This window comes from Apaloderma vittatum, unplaced genomic scaffold (genome assembly GCF_000703405.1).
Source record: "Apaloderma vittatum isolate BGI_N311 unplaced genomic scaffold, ASM70340v1 scaffold744, whole genome shotgun sequence".
Classification (NCBI taxonomy): Eukaryota; Metazoa; Chordata; class Aves; order Trogoniformes; family Trogonidae; genus Apaloderma; species Apaloderma vittatum.
In genome coordinates, this window is record NW_009711926.1 from 14,961 (window position 1) to 33,837 (window position 18,877).

Sequence of the window (18,877 nt, forward strand, 5' to 3'; positions counted from 1 at the left end):
AGTCTAAATCTACTCTCTTTCAGTTTCAAATCATTTCCCCTTGTCCTACTACAACAGGCCCTGCTAAAATGATTGTCCCCATCTTCCCTACAGGTTGCATTTAAGCACTGAAAGGCTGCAATAACGTCTCCCTGGAGCTTTCTTTACTCCAGGCTGAAAAATTCCAACTCTCTCAGCCTTTCTTCATAGGAGAGGTGTTCCATCCCTCTGATCATTTTTGTGGTCCTCCTCTAGAAGTGTTCCAACAGGTCCATGTCTTTCTTTTGCTGAGGATTCTAGGGCTGGACGGAGTACTGCAGGTGGGGATTCACGAGGGTGGAGCAGAGGGACAGAATCACTTCCCTATTTATGTAGTTCCAAGCATCAATTAAGAATTACACCCACCTTTCCACAAGCCCACAACACAGACATTCACACAGAGACTGTCCCGGTCCTGTCATCAACTGTGTCAGCACTACAGTAAATCAGATCAAAGGCACCACATCTTCCATACTTTCAACTCCCACAACCAAAGAACCACCTGTTCTCAAGTGCTGAGAGACCAGCAGCTCCCAGATAAAGTTGCATCTACATAACATTCTTGAAGATTTTATGATCATATTTGACTTTGTCGATATTAAGTCAAATCTTAAAGAACTCTTAAGGAGTGTCTCCTGGTAATAAAAGGTGTTCTGAAAATAAACAGCCAAGAGTGCTGGTTTAGATAGACTTTTCAGAACAGGTATCTAGTTATACGTAATTTATATATGCAAGGGATACCCTTTTCCACTTTGATGCTTTTTCGTTTCTATATCTGTAATGCTAGGGTTTTCCAGAATCACAGAATGACAGGATGGCCTAGATTGGAAAAGCCCTTTAAGATCATTGAGTCCAGTCACTAACCTAACACTGACAAGTCCTCAACTAAACCAAATTACCATGCCTACACTACTCTTAAATACCTCCAGGGAAGGGGACCCCATCACTGCCCTGGGCAACACATTCCAATGCCTGATAACCCTTTCAGTAAAGAAATTCTTCCTAATATTCAATCTAAATTTCCCTTGGTGCAACTTGAGGCCATTTCTTCTTGTCCTATCACTTGTTACTTGGTTAAGCATATGTTGAAGGAAGACAAAAACTGTTAGAAAAACAAAAAAAAACAGAAGTGATGCTTACTATGTCCCTGCACAGCATCTAGTACAAGCCAGATCTTAAGCTTATAACAACTGGCATTATCTGATTCCCCTCTCTAACACTGCAATCAAAAATCTCTAGAATTAGCATTAGTTAAATCTTAACACCTTTTACCTCAGGTGGTTTCAAAACAGTTTTAATGGAGAAGCCATTCTTTTATATTCATCAGAAAAAAAAAATTATTTCTACCTGACCCAGAACTTTCTATAAATCTGCAAGATATGAGAATAGTCTCTGGTAATTAGACTACCAATGGAGCAGATGGCGTATATGTGTCCCAGGTCTGCCCACTGAGCTGTGCAGGTAAAACTGCTCCTCTGAAGACAGTCTGAGATCAGCACCTCCCAACACGCTATTTGGAAGGTGTGAGTTCAAATATCTGCTCTAAATCAGAAAAAAAGAAAAGCTAAGGAGCTGCCTCTCCCATATTCACAGAGATGAGCCCAATTTTGAGAAGGGGGCACAGCTTTCTCAGTTAACGAAGCCTTAACTCAAAGAAAAACGTCTGTTTAAGAACAGAAAGAAAAACAAAAAAAAAACACAAAACAAAAAAAAAACACAAAACAAAAAATCAAACAAACTAAAACACAGAAAAAAAACCCCACAACTTTACTTTTGCATTTTTTCTCCTTCACTTCTCTTTTTCTTTCCCAGCAGCACTGCTCAGTGTTTACATGAAGCGATTCCAGCTGCGTGATTTTCTGGTCCTATTCAACTCCCTGGGCAAACTAAAAGGAGGAACTTAGTAACATTTCTTCTCCTCAGATTTCTTGTTTCTGTGTTTATTAGAGGATGTGCTCTTTAATACCTGGCTTTCGACATCCCCAGCATAGCTTCAAGAGCTGTTCACTAGAGACTTGCCATATTCTCAGCAGTGAGCCTCAGGGCACAATTGTCCAGTACAGCTATCCAGGATGAGATTCAGCAGTTTAAACGTAGGTGTTTAATGGTACATTTGATGCCCTAGGATATTCTACCCGGCCACCACCCCTGCAGGACACAAAACTCCTATAGCCTGTGGCTCATCAGACAGCCTTGTGCAGGTGAGGAAGACACCCTTATGCTGCACCCCCTTCGTTGTTTTGCCTGGAGCACAAGAGCAATGTTGAAGTAAATTCCCAAACTGTTCCCATTTACTGTGTGTCAGGTTGTTTTTCAGAGCAGTTTTGGTGTATGCAAACTGGTTTCCTCTAACAGGTTTTAACTAAGCCAAAAAGCCCACTGCATGTTTCCAGATGTGCTCCAATATATAACAGGGACATATGAATCCAAACCCACGTCTGAGATCCTTCAGACAGTTTCAAGGCACACATGAGAGGGACACCCAGATCAAGGATCAGACTAAACCTATTCTAAAGTAAAATACCCAGATTACATGTAGAAAATCCTCAGCACCAGATGCTCTGATCTGCTGATCTGCTTCTGTTGCACTCACTGAGTTCCTTGATAAGATTTATCCCATCCACTGCAAAGTAAATGAAAGCATTGACATTTTTCACTTACTATGAGTTTTATTCTACTTTAATTCTGTGCCTTCTATGCTCTTCCTTTAGCTCTCAGAATAACAGAATAGCTAAATAGTTTTACTATTATAATTATTTCAAAGACAAATTATCACAATCATTTATCAATTATCAATATAAAAGCTTTTAAAGGTGCAGCCAGGTTCCAGGCTTAGATGATGATTGTAAAGGACATTGGAAATGCAGTCAAAAACACCATTTTCCTGCTACTTGCCAGAAGATAAATCATAAACCAACACAATAGCAAACAAGAAACAGTGTACATCATTTCTCCTTCTGTTGGAAATTAGAAAAGTAAATTTTTGTCTCAAGAGAATAAAAATTCTTCTAACAATTTCACTTTTCTTTAACCTTGCAGACCTTAAAATCAACCAGAACCTTGATATAGAGTCTAAGCATCTATTTTTTTGGTCATTTATCCCAAATTAAGCCTTTATTTTGGGTTACTACTAATTTGGTATAACCATGAATTAAAGTTACAACTTTTAAAATGCAGGTAAAGGTACTGAAAGTTGAAGTCGATCTTTGCTGAGGAACATGAAAAACATGCTTCTATCAAGAGATTCCAACCCAAGAGAATCATTAAAAATCTTACACATTTATAGGTGGTAGAATGATTCATATTTTTTGATTTAGTATGAAATTATCTTTCAGCTTTTTAATTGATGTCATAGGTCACCCTTGCAGCTTGGCAGCCAAAAGCCTGGCTTGTGCTCTTGGCAGACTTTCATTATTTGTCTCACAGCAGACACTCCTTGCCAAACAGCATGGAAGAGAAGATTTACCCTCATACACATATCAAAAAAGAGCGAAATCCTTTAAAGTCTGAGGCTTTTGCATGCTCTTACCTGCAGTTGCACAGTAACTACACATTTTCAGGATGAGCTGTTCTGTTCTATTGAAAATGCTCACATTTTGCCATGGAAGATGGGTACACAGAAAGATTACACTTTCTGCCATGATTTAGACAGGTGAGGCTGAAATGTCTCAGAAAATAAAAATGCACTATGTATTTCTTCTTGCACGCACAATATTTAGAGTTCAAAGCAACTACTTAGTGTGTACAGGAGTTCAGCCATTGGGGTAAGCTGAATCTCTGAGGGCTAGTACAGCAGCAATAAAAATTCACCTGTAATCCAAGTGTGCAACACATCAGGTGTTTTTTTCCCGACTGAGCTCATCAACAGCCAAATGCAAGAGCATCCATACCTTCAGTGTTTAATCTGAGACTCAGCTCAAGAGTCTAACAGGCAGAATGTAGATGTATGCACCAGACTGTGAAATGTTGAAATGTAAATGTAAAGATTCAGCAAGGCAGCTTTACAGCTGACTTTTCACTATTCTGTAGGAAGCTATCCTGAGCTAAATGTATTTTAATGTCATAAGTTTCTCTCCTGCTATTCCATGGAGATTTTCCTTTCTTCATGCCCTCTATAAACTTCAAATCATGTAGTACTTTTCTGCAAACAAAGAAATCAAATTTTTTTCCACAATAAAGTTTAAAGTTGTAAACAAGGTCAGCAATACTAGGTATAGCTGTCGTTTTTCTTTTAAAGATGGTGGTAAAAAGCAGGTAATTGCCTTTAGGAAATTAATTATCTGAAATAAAAGATTCTTCTAACCAAGACATAAATACATGAAGAAGCATCTCAGATTCTGAATTAAGCAGACAGGGAAGATTCATAAGTCTCATTAAGAGAAACATCACAGAAATAAGCACCAGACAGCCATAAAAGACAAACTGTTAAATTGTCTCTCCCAGTGCAGGGCTCTGTATGCACTTACTGCTATTTGTGTTTTTTAAGTGCTCGAGTTAATAGATGAATCAATTATCAATTGTCAGCACAGGGATAGATCCTTACATGTTTCATCTGGCAGGATTTGTTTGCTGAAGTGACCCTAATCTCACTTGCATAAGCTGGCAAACTCCTCACCACAAAAATTCAAGAAGACAACTCAGAATGCAGCAGTTTCGTAGTTTGGGGATACGAACATAGCGCTTAGGCTGATGCGTGTCCAGAATGAGGCCAGGAGTGCTAATCATCACCAAAATGCCACCAGGCTTACTGCGACTTTTTTATCTAAATGTCAGTGACAAATAATTAAAATCACACTGAAGAACACACCCAACAGGAATAGGTAAGAGATGCCAGTTGAGTTCACATAGTCCATCTCATCAGTTAAGCACCATAAAGTGAGTGGAAAACAGGCAATAAAACAGAAGCTCAGTACCTCTGACAACCATCTCTGAAATGCTGCTTTTTTCCTGAGGATGTCAGGGAAATTTACAAAGAGCAGCCAGATTTGGGGATCTATTTTCTCCCATTGGTCTGCATATGGATTAAATCCCAGAAGCACACTGTGAAAAGCAAAAATAAACTGGAGAAATGTTTGAATTCCAGCAGTCCTGAGAGAGATGCCTGCCTGCTTGATAATACCGTACCTCCTGCAACATACCAAGTTCTTAACTGTGCCTGTTAAAATTTCAATGTCTTGGATATGGTTTTACTTCAGCAACAACAAATGAGGATTTCTTGAAACATGTACTAGCATATGTGCTAAAGCATGGCATTGTCAGCCTAATAATAAGTTGAATTCAGAAGGGCTTAGTTCTATTTCCAGAAAGGTTTGGGTTTTTTTGGTGATCTGAGGTTTTATACAGTTAAGTGGTGAACTTATAACCTGGAACCATCCTTTTTACGACAGAGGAGAAAAAATTAAGGCAAACCTTGCAGTAAGTGCAGATTAAGTTTACATGATCTGCTGACCCATAGGGCCATGCAAGTGAGTAGCTGATGTCCCATTTGTCCTCAGTTGAGCCCAAAGCCCAAATGTAATCACAGACATTTACAGGCCTAGGAAAGTCACTCCTGGCCCTGAGGCTTGATGGAGATTTCAAGATGTCCTAGTCAAAAGTTTCAGTTTCAACAAGAAGCAGGTTCAAGTGCAAATTCAGACTCAGGCACAGGTTTTATAGAAAATGTTAATACAGGTGTGCTTTTAAATCTAACTAGGGCTTTAAAAGACTTGGATTGAAAAGCAAAGGCTCCTGAAACACACAGTTTGAATGCAAGGAGATCTAATAATAAGGAGAATAAGTTTTCTGCGAAATTAAGATCTTGTAGCTTTCTCCTCCTTTCTTCTACTCCTTATTACCTTTCCTGTTGTTCTATTAGACATATCATAGTCACACAGATGTGGCACTAATCACAGAGTATGAGCTGCCAACTGCCTGGGAGGATAAAGCTTCTCTGACATTATCCCATCAGGCACCCAATAGTGACTTGGGAGATACAGCCATTTAGATGACCCCTTTGTAAAGAAACAGATGCCATCTGAACATGCTGGGAAATCCTTTCTAAGGCAGTCAGCTCCCCCTCAACAGTTCACGGTTTAAAGTTAAATAAAAATAGCAACACCTACCATTTCACACACTGAGGTTAGGCACAAAGAAGCTGAGTCTTCCAGTGGGAGTCTTGCTTGCTGAAGATAATTGTGGCTTAGCATGCTACCCTAGTAAAAAATAAAATATTTCTCTACTGAAAACTAAAGATGCTTGGGGGCATCAATTTCACTTTATATTTTGCACTGAATTTTAGTCTGCCCCAAAGCTGGGGTACAGGCAAAGCTGGGGTACAGGTAAAGAAGCATCAGAATTTTTCCCTTGAAAACATTCCCAATTTTGGAAGAAGTCTGAGAGGTAAACCTTTGACCAACCAAAAATCCCAGTGACTTTGACAGGCATATGAAATCTTGAGACTGAGATCCGCGCAGGTTGTATGGTCATAATTATTCTAGCTTTCTAGTGTTTTGTTGTTGCTGCTGTTTTTGCTGTTGTTTTGACTTGAAGAACACCTCTGTCCACTCTCGTACATTCTTCTGCTCTTACAGAATGTCAATGGCATTAAGTTATTTTGATATTCAATGCATGAATATTTGTACTGCATCCACCTAATAGGGCAATAAACACAGTAAAAATATCTAAACACTGACTGGTATGTGATACTTTTCCACAGAAGAACACACATGAGAGAAAGTCATGAATCAAGGCAGGGGAAAGATAATGGAGACACACAGCAGGAGGCAAATACGCTGAGGACACCACAATGTTCCCCTGGTCCCACACACAAAAAAAAAGTGTTAGCCACACCATGCAACATGCCCAGTGCTCATCCTAGATCTGTAAGACCCGAAAGGGGTCCCCTGGAAGCTGCCCTGCCTCAGCCTCTCATCCCTTTGGAGCCATGGGGGTGATGGAGAACAACGAGCTGCATCAGAGCCAGGCATGCCACACCAGGCAAAAAAAGGTGACGTGCACCCTCACCCTCAGTGCAGATGCTGAAAGAGTCGCCACACTGAAGGGCTCATGGTCAGCTTTGATTGAATACCATGGCTCCACAGCAGTATGCCAGCCCCACTGCCCTACTCCCCACTTGGATCTAAAATCACGTTTCCTTCCTTCTCCATCCTCACCACTCCATCCCCCTCCTCTCACCACCCATTTCCAGCCCAAGCTGCAGCAAAGCGTGGCTGCATCAACTGCACCTGGTAGAAGGCATGAGGACAACTGTAAATCTCCATGCTGCCTGAATAAACACGGCCCATGGCTTCTTGCCCCTCTTCCCCTGTCCCTTCCCCTCTCCTCTCTTCCCCAGCTGATGAGTTTGGTGTGAAGGTGGAGGTGACTGGGAGCAGCAGGAGACATGAACAGGGAAAAGCAGCCATCAGGTGATCACCCAGTGTACAGGCTGGAGGGATATGGAGATTTCAGGGCAGTGGCAGTTCTCTATGTGCCAAGGCTAAGAATACAGATGATATTTTACCAGACTACATCATGATAGCCAGGGATCCATTTGCAGCCAGGGATCTTCACCATCTTCAGGATTACATGAAAGCTGCAAAGGAAAGAATCAAAAAGGTTATCTAAAAGTAGCACTTTGGAGCCTAAAAGTGACACAAATGTGCATGCACTCGTGTAAGAAAATGATCCCTGTGCACCAATTATGTCTTCTGTTATACTAGAAATACAGCCAAATAAGAATCACACTGTATTCAAATGAGCATGTGTGTCATGGTCAATGCTTCAGCATTTAGCAAGACTTGCAGCTTCAAATCCTAGCTCAGGACCTCTACTCGTAGCTTCTTGTGTCTTTGTCACTCACCCCCACAGACCTCTGTCGTAGCAATGATGGTTCATGCATGAGTGGCTCTCCCAGAGGCATGTAAAAAATTGAAAGAATGAAGCTTAAGCTTTTTCTTCCTCCCGTGATTCTCATTTCACGTGCTCAGCTCCACAACTAGCCTCCTTTACACACTTAAATATTAACAGTTATTCTCTTAATGTGGAATTCCTCATTATCATATGGATAAATGATTAAATGTCACCATACCAAGCAAGCACAACTTTTATAACTATATGAATCAGCACTGTGCCAAACCCTTCAAGAACAGTAAGAGTGTTCAAGCATTTATTGCACTTTATTGCTTCCTGGATCATTTAAAAGGAGTCACTGACAAACAGCCATCTACACAGACTTGAAAGTTTGCCTCGGATGTACTGAGCTGTTCTGTATTCCAAAATGCAGACATACCTTCTTTCCCAGCAATTTAGCACTAGGTGTTTGGCTGAAAACTCTACGGCTTGTCCAACAAATGCTACTATTTGCTATGGCACATCTTGTGTGTTACCAGAAGATAATTTTAATGAAACTTTGAGCGTTGTTTTAAGTACTATTCTGACAGTCATGCTGGCTTTGGTGATGTTCTCCATGGGTTGCAATGTGGAACTTCAGAAATTCTGGGCCCACATAAAAAGACCCTGGGGTATTTTTGTGGGTTTCCTTTGCCAGTTTGGAATTATGCCTCTCGCAGCCTTCTTGCTGTCCCTGGCCTTTAACGTGCTTCCTATTCAAGCTGTCGTGGTAATGATCATGGGATGCTGTCCAGGCGGCTCAGCTTCCAATATTGTTGCCTACTGGGTGGATGGAGACATGGACCTAAGGTAAGAGCAGCTTAAGTAGCTCATAGGACTTTTTACATTGCAAGCATTATACTGAAAAGGACTGTCTGATTTTTTTCTTAGCTTCCTGGTCCATGCATGATGAGCTTTCTTCTTTTAAATACAGTTTGTTACTTTAATAGTAGTAAATATAAGCAGAATAACAAATATCCTTGGTGGTGCTGTGAAATCACTTGAGGAAGGAGATGCTATCCAGAGGGACCTCGATAGGCTTGAGAAATGGGCCAGTGAAAACTGCATGAGCTTCAACAAGTCAAAATGTAAGGTCCTGCACCTGGGTCAGGCCAGTCCCAGGCACAAATAAATAGAAACTGAGCACAGAGTGGGTTGGGAGCAACCCTGAAGAGAACGGTTTGGGGGTGTTGATAGATGAGGAGCTCAACATGAGCTGGCAGTGTGCTCATGCAGCCCAGAAGGCGAACCACATGCTGGGATGTACCAAGAGAAGCATGGCCAGCAGGTCAAGAGAAGTGATTCTCCCCCTTTACTCTGCTCTTGTGAGACCCCACCTCAAATACTGCGTCCAGTTCTGGTGTCTTCACCATAAGAGGGATATAGGTCTTGTTGGAGCATGTTCAGAGGAGGGCCACAAGGGTGATCCAGGGTCTGGAGCACCTCTGCTGCAAGGACAGGCTGAGGGAGCTGGGATTGTTCAGTCTTGAAAAGAGAAGACTTCAGGTGGACCTAATAGCTGCCTTCCAATACCTGAAGGGAACCTACAGGAAGGCTGGAGAGGGACTTTTTACAAGAGTGTCCAGTGATAGGACAAGGGGAAATGGGTTTAAGTTGAAGGAGAATAGATTTAGATTGGACCTTAGGAAGAAATTCTTCAGTACGAGGGTGGCAAGACTTTGGAATAAATCGCCCAGAGATGTTGTGGCTGACCCTCCCTGGAGGTGTTCAAGGCCAAGTTGGATGGAGCCTTGAGTAGCCTGATCTAGTTGAGAGGCGTCCCTGCCCATGACAGAGAGGTTGGATTAGATGATGTCTAAGGTCTCTTCTAGCCTAGGCCATTCTATGATTCTATGACTCATTGAAGATTCATGAGGAAGACAGTGCAACAGAATTGTGTGTATTAGAAAATGTCTTTATATTAAATTTTCACACTCTGTAAAAATAGCATATATGAAGACCTCTAAGATACTAAGGATTATGAACATCTCTCCTATGAAGAGAGACTGAGAGAACTGGAGCTGTTTAGCCTTGAAAAAAGACAGCTGAGAGGGGACCTTATCAACATATATAAATATCTGAGGGGTGGGTGTCAAGAGGAAGGGGACAATCTCTTCTCAATTGTGCCCAATAATAGAACAAGAAATAATGGGTTTAAGTTAGAACGTAGGAAGTTCCACCTCAACATGAGGAAAAATTTCTTCTCAGTGAGGGTGACAGAGCCCTGGCACAGGCTGCCCAGAGAGGCTGTGGGGTCTCCTTCTCTGCAGACTGTCAAAACCCACCTGGATGCGTTCCTGTGTGGCTGCCCTAGGGGATCCTGCTCTGGAACGGGGGTTGGACTAGATGATCTCTAGAGGTCCCTTCCAACCCCTGACATTCTATGAGTCTATGAAATCTTTGTCAAAGTTAGAATTATTTTTGTGATTTTTTTTTCTCCTGACGTCTTGAGCAGTAAAAAAATATGACAATGATTTTAGGATCTAAATACTCCATACAAAGCAGTGACTATGCAATAGTTCTTGAAGTAATGTTGCTTGAAAAAGACCACCTATGCAAAACTGTTTTCCCTCCTTTTGTGTTCAATGAATAGACAGACATAAATTTTCTCTTTGGGAACTAATACAAATGAAAATCATTTGCAGTAATTCTATCTGCTCCTAGCACCTTCTGCAAAGTCTTCAAGCTGAGGGAAACTTTTAGAGGCTAGAAGCCACTGACTAAGGCAGTCCAACATATTGTGGGCAATAAAAAAAAAAAACCCACATTTGTGATGAAGTGTCATGATCTTGGTGACAGGGTGCTCTGAACTCAGAAACAGATATGTAGGGCACCTGACATGGTCCAGGACATCAAACACGCATAAGACTGATATCCTACTCAATGCAAATTCTGTGGGGGGTTCATTAACTCTAACAGTCTTTAAAAATAAGCCTTTTCTTTTCTTTAATCTTGATTACCTTGCTCTAAAATAAACAGGTTCATTTCTCTATTTCCCGCAGAGTAACATAAATTGGAGTGTTCATCCATTTTCTCATATGCCAGTCTGAACTAGAAATTGAAAAAATAATAGAAGTAAGAAAGATGTGGATCTAGGGCAAATAGTCTAAGAATGTTAAGATTTGTAGCTTTAATAAAACATTTTTTCCATGCTTTGAAAATAGTGAACTGTTCTCTCAAATACAGGTGTTAATGTAATACCACTTTTCAAATTAAGTATGAGGTCAGCTTTGCTAATCACCACCTTCCTCAGTGTGGAGGAAAGACGTATGTTATTAGGACCTGTAAGATACTTAATTTCAATAAATACAGATCAAAGAAACCACAGATGGAAAGATATCCAGCACAGGGCTGAAATTCTGTCTTAATCTTTCCTTGGAAGAGTACACTGAATTAAACCATGCTTTTTCAGCTCTATATGTTCAGAGTTGCACCATGGAAATCATGGTAAAAACATAAATTGATGATGCTACAAATATGAGCAGGGTTTATATCCCATGGTGCTAGCAGAAAGAGAAGTCAATTGAAAATAGCTATAAAGGGTTATTCTTCAGTTAAAGACCTTTACCACCTTTACCTTAATAAGTCAAGGGCTTTCAGTCAATAATTTTGAGACCAGAGGATATCAGTGATACAGAGATGGCAATGCAAGCATCTTCAGTTCTTGATAGAAGATTAACAGTAAAAGTATAGTGTTACAGAAAGCCTGCCCTTCAAGACAAGATTTTGGTTTGAATTGATAATATTTCATGGTTATTTTACATAACAATCCATCTGTCTACAATGCTGCTTTGAAATGTTCCAATGTAAAAAGACCGTAAGTTAGGGCAGGAATTGATTTTCCACTGCTCATACAATCATGGGTAGGTGAAGTATGAGGTTTTATACCTTTCTTAGTAACTCAGATGAGGATACAGGGAAAGCACAAAGATGTAAGTAAGTATGGAGTTAGGAAAAATGAACCCTTCTATCATTTTGGGCTTCACCTGTTGCCAATTGTAGCCCATGGCTCCTACTATGTGTAGGAACTCTCTTGATAAAGGCTCCTAGGAAGTTCTGTTCACTGACTCTGAAGCAAAGAGTGACAGGAATCAAAATTAATACAGTTATTCCCATGATTTCTGTATTAATTGGTCTAGAATTCTCTGAATGTGCCCAGTTTTTGGGCGAGGGTCAGTAGTCCCTCTTCTCAGGGAAAAAAACACAAAAGAGAAATTAGAAGTGAAGCTCCTGAGAAAGTTTCCAAACACCTTAACTAGAACCCTCCCTCCTTAATTTTGTGTCAGAGGATCATAGAATCATAGAATGTCAGGGCTTGGAAGGGACCTCTAGAGATCATCTAGTCCAGTCCCCTGCCAGAGCAGGATCCCCTGGGGCAGCCACACAGGAACGCGTCCAGGTGGGTTTTGAAAGTCTCCAGACAAGGAGACTCCACAACCTCTCCGGGCAGCCTGTGCCAGTGCTCTGTCACCCTCACAGTAAAGAAGTTTCTCCTCATGTTGAGGTGGAAATTCCTATGTTCTAATTTAAACTCATTATTTCTTGTTCCGCTACTGGGCACCATTGAGAAGAGATTGTCTCCTTCCTCTTGACACCCGCCCCTCAGATATTTATATACGTTGATAAGGTCCCCTCTCAGCCGTCTCCTTTCAAGGCTAAACAGGAGTGTGATTTGTAGGCATAATTTTACCTATTCTACTCAGATTCTAAGAATTTCCTCATTTTAGCTGTCTTGCCTTTCCCTCCTTCTATATTCCTGTAGAAGAATGCAACTTTTAGTACAAGGTTTATCAGGCCTTATGGTTTCAAGATTTTAAACCAAAATGTCTTTACACAAACCAGGGAAACAACATTACTTATGCTCAGCTTCACTGAGTAATTCTCTGTACCTACTCTTTGGCCTGAAGCAAAACAAGCCAGAAAAGGGAATTTTATTACCTCACACATCCTAGATGATGAAATATTTTTGGTTTATACTGTTGACTTTGGCGTGAAAATTAAACACTCTAGAACTGCTGGTATAATGGAAAGCTCCATTTGATGTCCATCTGACCCTGTCCAGTTTGCCACCCTCTCAGAAGCCAGACGGACAGGCAGCACGCAGACAGACTTGCCAACAGACCTTCCTGATGGCAGCCTGTCTGACTGCCTCATTTGCACTGAAAGTTATTGTTCTGTGGCCACAGAACATGTCGATATTTTATGTTCCGTTCTTTTCAGCAGAAGCCATTCCTTACATTTAGCTTTTTTCTAACCTGATATACAGGATAAATTTACTGTAGCCAGCAGCATTTCTTGCCCAACATCCCATAAGCTGTGAAGTCATAATAGGAAAATGAGAAAGACAATCGGCTAGCATGAGATGAACTGTCACTCTAACCAATTTCTTTGCAGCATCAGCATGACAACTTGCTCCACACTGCTTGCAATGGGAATGATGCCACTTTGCCTCTTTATTTACACCAAGATGTGGACTGATTCTGATGCAATTGTACTTCCCTATAACAGCATTGGTGAGTTCAGTGAATCAGCACTTTCCCTGCTGTCTCCCTCCTTTCTCCTTCCTCTGGGAACAGCCATCTTTATACCATCATCCTTCAGAGTCGTGAAGAAATTACCCCAGACTTTTAAAAATATTCATCCTCCTGCTTTCCAATAACTTCCGTGAGAATTAACTACTTCATGCCATCCACATCTCTGCAGAACAAAGGCTTAAAGTCATTGTAAATATTGTAGAGCTATTTATCACAAGATTGTGCATGCTTTTCTTTCAAATAGTTTGGAGACCTGCATAGTATGGAGATAAGAATATAGAATGTTTCATAAAGGAATAGCTGCTGCCCCTGAAAGAAAGTGTTTGTAACAGCTTTAGGGCACAACCCTGTAAAGAGCTAAGCGCTGAGGCCATAATCTTGCAAGGTACTTAAGCACACGTGGGTAATTAAGCAAGTGATTAAAACTGCCGAGTCTCTTTGAAAAGCTACAATCTACGCTGCCAGGTTTGGCTTCATTTCACTTCCTGTCAGAAATCTCATCCAGCTACAAAGAGAAAATAGTCAAAGTATTTGGAAATACATGCTCCAGTGCTTTGCAGAGCTGTGGCCCTAGTGCTTATCAAGTGCAATTCCATGTTGTGCTAATCTTAAAAGCCAGCAGAGTCACTTTCATATTCTTCAATTTCATTTCTCATTGTCCTGGGGAAAAAAAAATGCATAAACTATTTGTGTTTTCAAAATAAATACTGAAGAGGGGGGGCCAAAACAAAAGAAGCTCTAAACTGGTTGTTGATATGGTACCACAGTGAAACACTTGCAGATTTAATATAGCTATTCACATCACAGGATAGTGATGATTAGCACACTCCAATTTCTGCCTGCCTTTCTGATGCAGGTGAATGAGCATGTAGCTCAGCAGAATGGCAATTACTTCAACAGGCTGCCGAAGATAACAGACTCTATAGAAAACAAATGGGCAGGTGTGGGTAAAGGGTGCATGCATGTTCTGGGGTGCACATAGCAGAAACATCCTCTGAAGGCTAGTTCCATACCCCAAGCTGATCTGCACAGTGCCTGTCCTCCTGTCATGACCTTCTGCATGATATGTGAGCTTAACTTCCCTTCTCTCTTCTTTTTTACAGGAACTTCATTGGTGGCTCTTGTAATTCCTGTTTCGATTGGAATGTATGTTAACTACAGATGGCCTAACAAAGCAAAAATTATACTCAAGGTAGGATATATAAGGCTGAAGCATTAGTAATTATGGACAAATTATGGAATTGGTGGCATCACTGAAGCAGTACATTGCTATTCATAGTATTAGTATCTGACTTCATAGGAGCTGAAAAGTTTTCAGCAGAAAACAAATGAGACACTGCGGAAGTGCATTGCTTTCCCCCTGTACAAACAAGCATGAGCTGCATACATTATTAGAAAACATCATTATCCAAAGAGCTTACTTTTGTCTCCGGCTACAACTATGTTAGTAATTGAGTTCAGTTTATAATGTAAATTGAAATTGGAAGGAAAATCATTCAGGTCAACTGGAAGCAGTTTTTCTCTGCAAAATAATAAAAAATGAAAACATTCTGCATTGAAAAACATCAACAACCTTTCTACTTTTAAAACAGCGTATTGATTTTGGGAGGCAATTTTGAGTGTGAAGGTAATCTTTATTTTTAAAAAATAAAAATGTTTCCACTGTTAAAAAAATCATAGGATCATAAAATGGCTTAGATTGGAAGGGACCTTTGATATCATCTAATCAAACCCCCCTGCCGCGGTGGTTTAGAAAATTCAGCTACCTTTGCAAGATAGTTTCTGATGTATCAAAAATATGGTATTTTTTGGTAAAAACTATTCTTAGCAAAATAATAGAGATATTAACAACTTAGCTGCATTTAGTATTAACAGTAAACTAATAAATTTGAACATTAGATTTAGGTTTAAAGTGATTGTCAAACATGCTGAGTACCTTTCGGCTTTGTTAACCACCTTATTTATCACATATATTTTCTAAATTTTTCTGAAGAAAATGAATCTGGCAACTCATTATTCTCCCCATACTTTTTTATCACTTCTGTGCTATCAGCTCAGGAAGCACAGAATACAAATAAAGTCTTTTTAAGTCAATTAATTTTCTTAAACTATTAGCTTGTTTTGTTGTGTTTTTAAGTGCATTCACAGCTTACTTATAAACCTGGATGTTACTGAGTGCTGGTTTGAGAACTGTACTATTCCTGTTTAATTATTTAAGGGAAGAGCACAGACTTGAACTCACATGAAAAGAAATTCTACTAGCTCTCTTGCAGCAAAACACCATTCCATCGTCTTTCTTACCAAGTGGGTGAGCAACCCACAGCAGGGCCCATTGACAGTTTGCTTTATGCAGGACAACAAATCATCGAGTAACGATTGAGCTGTAGCCGTCAGATTACGGTCTGTATAGTAAGGAATGGAGATAAGAGCACAAAGAAAATGTGAAAGGTGAAATAGAAGAGCTCGCCATGGCCAGACCATGTTTCTTCTTCCTAGGTGTCTGTGGTTAATAGCTCAGTCAAACAGAAGTACTTGTTCACTCAGTGCTCTTAAAAAGGCTTCAGCCAAAGACTGATGAAGCCAGTTCAACAGCAATATATGTTTTAGCTGAGCAATGGACTCTGCTAAGCTTAGCCCCAGAAGTCCACAAGTGAAATCGCTGGCAACATATGCCATAAGGGCAGAGGTTTCACTTGAATATTGAGAAGACAGTGAGTTACTTCTTTTGGCAAGCAGCTGTGAAGATGTCAGTATATTCAGCCAGAGGAAACAAGATCAGCTCTGTGACTATGTCTGTATAGAAATGCTATACAAGCTCATAGCCAGTTTTCAAACACAAATTTTCAGCCACATTAAATATTTACTCTTCCGCTTGGCAAATAATTTCCTATCACTAACAATCCAGCATCTAGTTAGCATAAGCTATCCTAAGCTCCAGAGTGTGACTGTCCAAGAAGTGGGCAACAAAAGTGCATTTTACTAACTATTCGGCTGTTACTTTGCCAACAACTCTGAGGAGTTCTACTATGTGCACCATTCCTTGCTCCCATCATACTTGTGAAGGTATTTTTAATCTCCAGCACAATTACAGCCAAGGCTTCAAGAGACTAGTTTTACAGATACCTGTTATAGATATCTATTATATCTGTACCTTGATCTGTATCTGTAGTTCCAGGTTTAAGTGCATCTCCTGTTTGGGAAAAATGGCAACTATCTAATCTGTCTGCCTACTGTGAATTACATTGCTGTAAACTTTAGGTTTTCTGTTTAATAAGATGTTGCAATGACTCAGAGATGCTCACAGGCATGTTTGACACTATATTTGATGTCCCCATGTGTTGCCTGATCTAGTCGAGAGGTGGCGTCCCTGGCGGCAGGGAGGCAGGATTAAAATGATCTCTAAGGTCCCTTCCAGCTTAGGCCATTCTATGATTTATTTTCCTTGGGGGTTTCTTATTCACAGAGTGTTTCCTTTTGCCCCTCACAGGTCGGTTCCATTGTGGGAGCAATCCTCATTGTGGTCATTGCTGTGGTTGGAGGAATACTATACAGAGGCTCCTGGATTATCTCACCCAAATTATGGATCATTGGCACCATATTTCCAGCCGCTGGCTATTCTCTGGGATTCATTCTGGCCCGCGTAGCTGGTCTGTCTTGGAGCAGGTATGGAATTCTCTGTGGCAAAGACCGAGACCCTTTTTTCGGCTATGGAAAATGTATTTATCTAAAGATTAACCAATGCTGAGAAAGATCCCTAAACATTAGCTTAGTTATCTATTCCTATATATTTCTGGCTTTCCAGAATACTAAAAATCATAAGGGGCCATAGGCTGCTATTTCACAATTATCTTTGTATTCTTTTCCCTTTAGATGTCGCACAGTGTCTCTGGAAACAGGCATGCAGAACACACAGCTATGTTCAACTATAGTACAGCTCTCATTCAGTCCTGAACAACTTGAACTGATGTTTACTTTCCCTCTCATCTACAGCATTTTCCAGCTGTTGTTTGCACTAATGATTTTAGCAGGTAAATCATAGATTTTTTTTTTTGTTCCAGCATTATAATTATCGTTGCTGCTATCAGTCTCATTTTTCATGGATATAGCAAAACCAAGAGAGGATAAAAATAATCAAATGGAAAACAGTTACGTGAATAATGACCAAAGTATTATTGAGCATCACCACTGTGCTGTGTCCAAGGCTCGGTTCAAGATTTGGAAGACCCCTTTTTTCCCAGCACAAGGGATCTCCATCACCTACAACTGAGCATATGAGAATACATTGAGCACCAAATTGCTGTTACCCTTGGTGAAGAAAGGGCAGATAAGTCTTCTTACCATGCTCTAGGATGCCTAGGTGTACGGCTACCCGCAAGCATGCACAAACTCCCCCTCCAACCAGTTGTTAAGAGAACAGGCTTTAGCTTCATAGCTAGTGTGAAACAATATCTTCTGCTAGAGGTAAAGATCCCTTTTTCTTCCCACATACACTTCTCATGAGTTGCACTGCTGCCACTACAACCGACCTATCGAGGGTCGTCGCCATTGTTCATACCTAAAACCAGCTGTGACTATTGAGCTCCCAATCCCAAATCAGCAGTCTTCCCAAACATCAGGGCACTGCTCCGGAGACAGAGCCTGCAAGCTGCAGCCCCAATGCTGACCTTGCTGGCAGTGGGGACAGATGAACCTCTTTTTCCCAGCTCCTGCCATAAAGGACTCAAGTCGAGGTAAAGGTCAGTCCCATAGACCCAGCCAAGAGCCCAAAGGCTGTCCAAGGCAATACTTTTAAGTCACTGCACACAATAGGAACACAGAGCAGTCAAATAAGGAATTTAAAATGCTTTCCTTGTTATTGTCTAAATGTGCTTCTCCAGTGATGTGTGTTGTTGACGTAAAATCATTAAAAATAGCTTTAAAGAAACTATTTAGAGTTGTTAAAAGCCCTGAGCAATACAAGGAAGGAAAATGTTGCATGGCTACACATTATTTCAAAGTCTTTTCAAGGCAATTGTTATAATTTCTTTACTTAATACTAAATATATATCAATTCCTAGGCTACCGTATTTACAGAAGACGCCAAGTCAAAACAGAGACAGATGTCGAGAAAACAGAGGAAAATGAGGATTCAAAATCAGTGTCATCACATGCCAAAATAAATGGAGGATTTGTATCAAATGAGACCAAAGAGACAATTACCTCTGCTCCCACAAGCTGAAAAGATGTAAAATAGACAGTTTACATAAAACTTTTTTCACATGCCATTGCTTTATGAAAATATTTAACGAGAGGAGAAGTTCTGTTGATATTGTACAGTAAGACTTTAAAATTATTATCTTATGAAATATTTCTACCTTGATTTTGAACACAGTTTCTTCCACAATTGTAGAATCTGGTTTTGAAGCTAATTCCCTAAGAATGTTTAAATGTTTTCTATGGCTTATTTGAAGAAA

General features: G+C 40.4%; 1 protein-coding gene across 1 annotated transcript; it reads left to right on the forward strand.

Moving 5' to 3' along the window:
- Positions 1–8,278: 8,278 nt before the first annotated feature.
- Positions 8,279–18,642, forward strand: SLC10A2 (solute carrier family 10 (sodium/bile acid cotransporter), member 2). Its single transcript, XM_009867779.1, has 6 exons — positions 8,279–8,700; positions 13,285–13,403; positions 14,528–14,616; positions 16,912–17,087; positions 17,295–17,452; positions 18,482–18,642. Exons 1-6 carry the CDS (start codon positions 8,279–8,281, stop codon positions 18,640–18,642), a joined length of 1,125 nt encoding a protein of 374 aa, XP_009866081.1.
- Positions 18,643–18,877: the final 235 nt, after the last annotated feature.

Excerpts from the sequence above, each read along its gene's own strand:
- SLC10A2 (XM_009867779.1), top strand. The coding sequence starts at position 8,279 with ATGCAGACATACCTTCTTTCCCAGCAATTTAGCACTAGGTGTTTGGCT. Across the intron at positions 17,088-17,294 it reads GCTGGTCTGTCTTGGAGCAG|ATGTCGCACAGTGTCTCTGG; the intron begins GTATGGAATTCT and ends TTTTCCCTTTAG. Across the intron at positions 17,453-18,481 it reads TGCACTAATGATTTTAGCAG|GCTACCGTATTTACAGAAGA; the intron begins GTAAATCATAGA and ends ATCAATTCCTAG.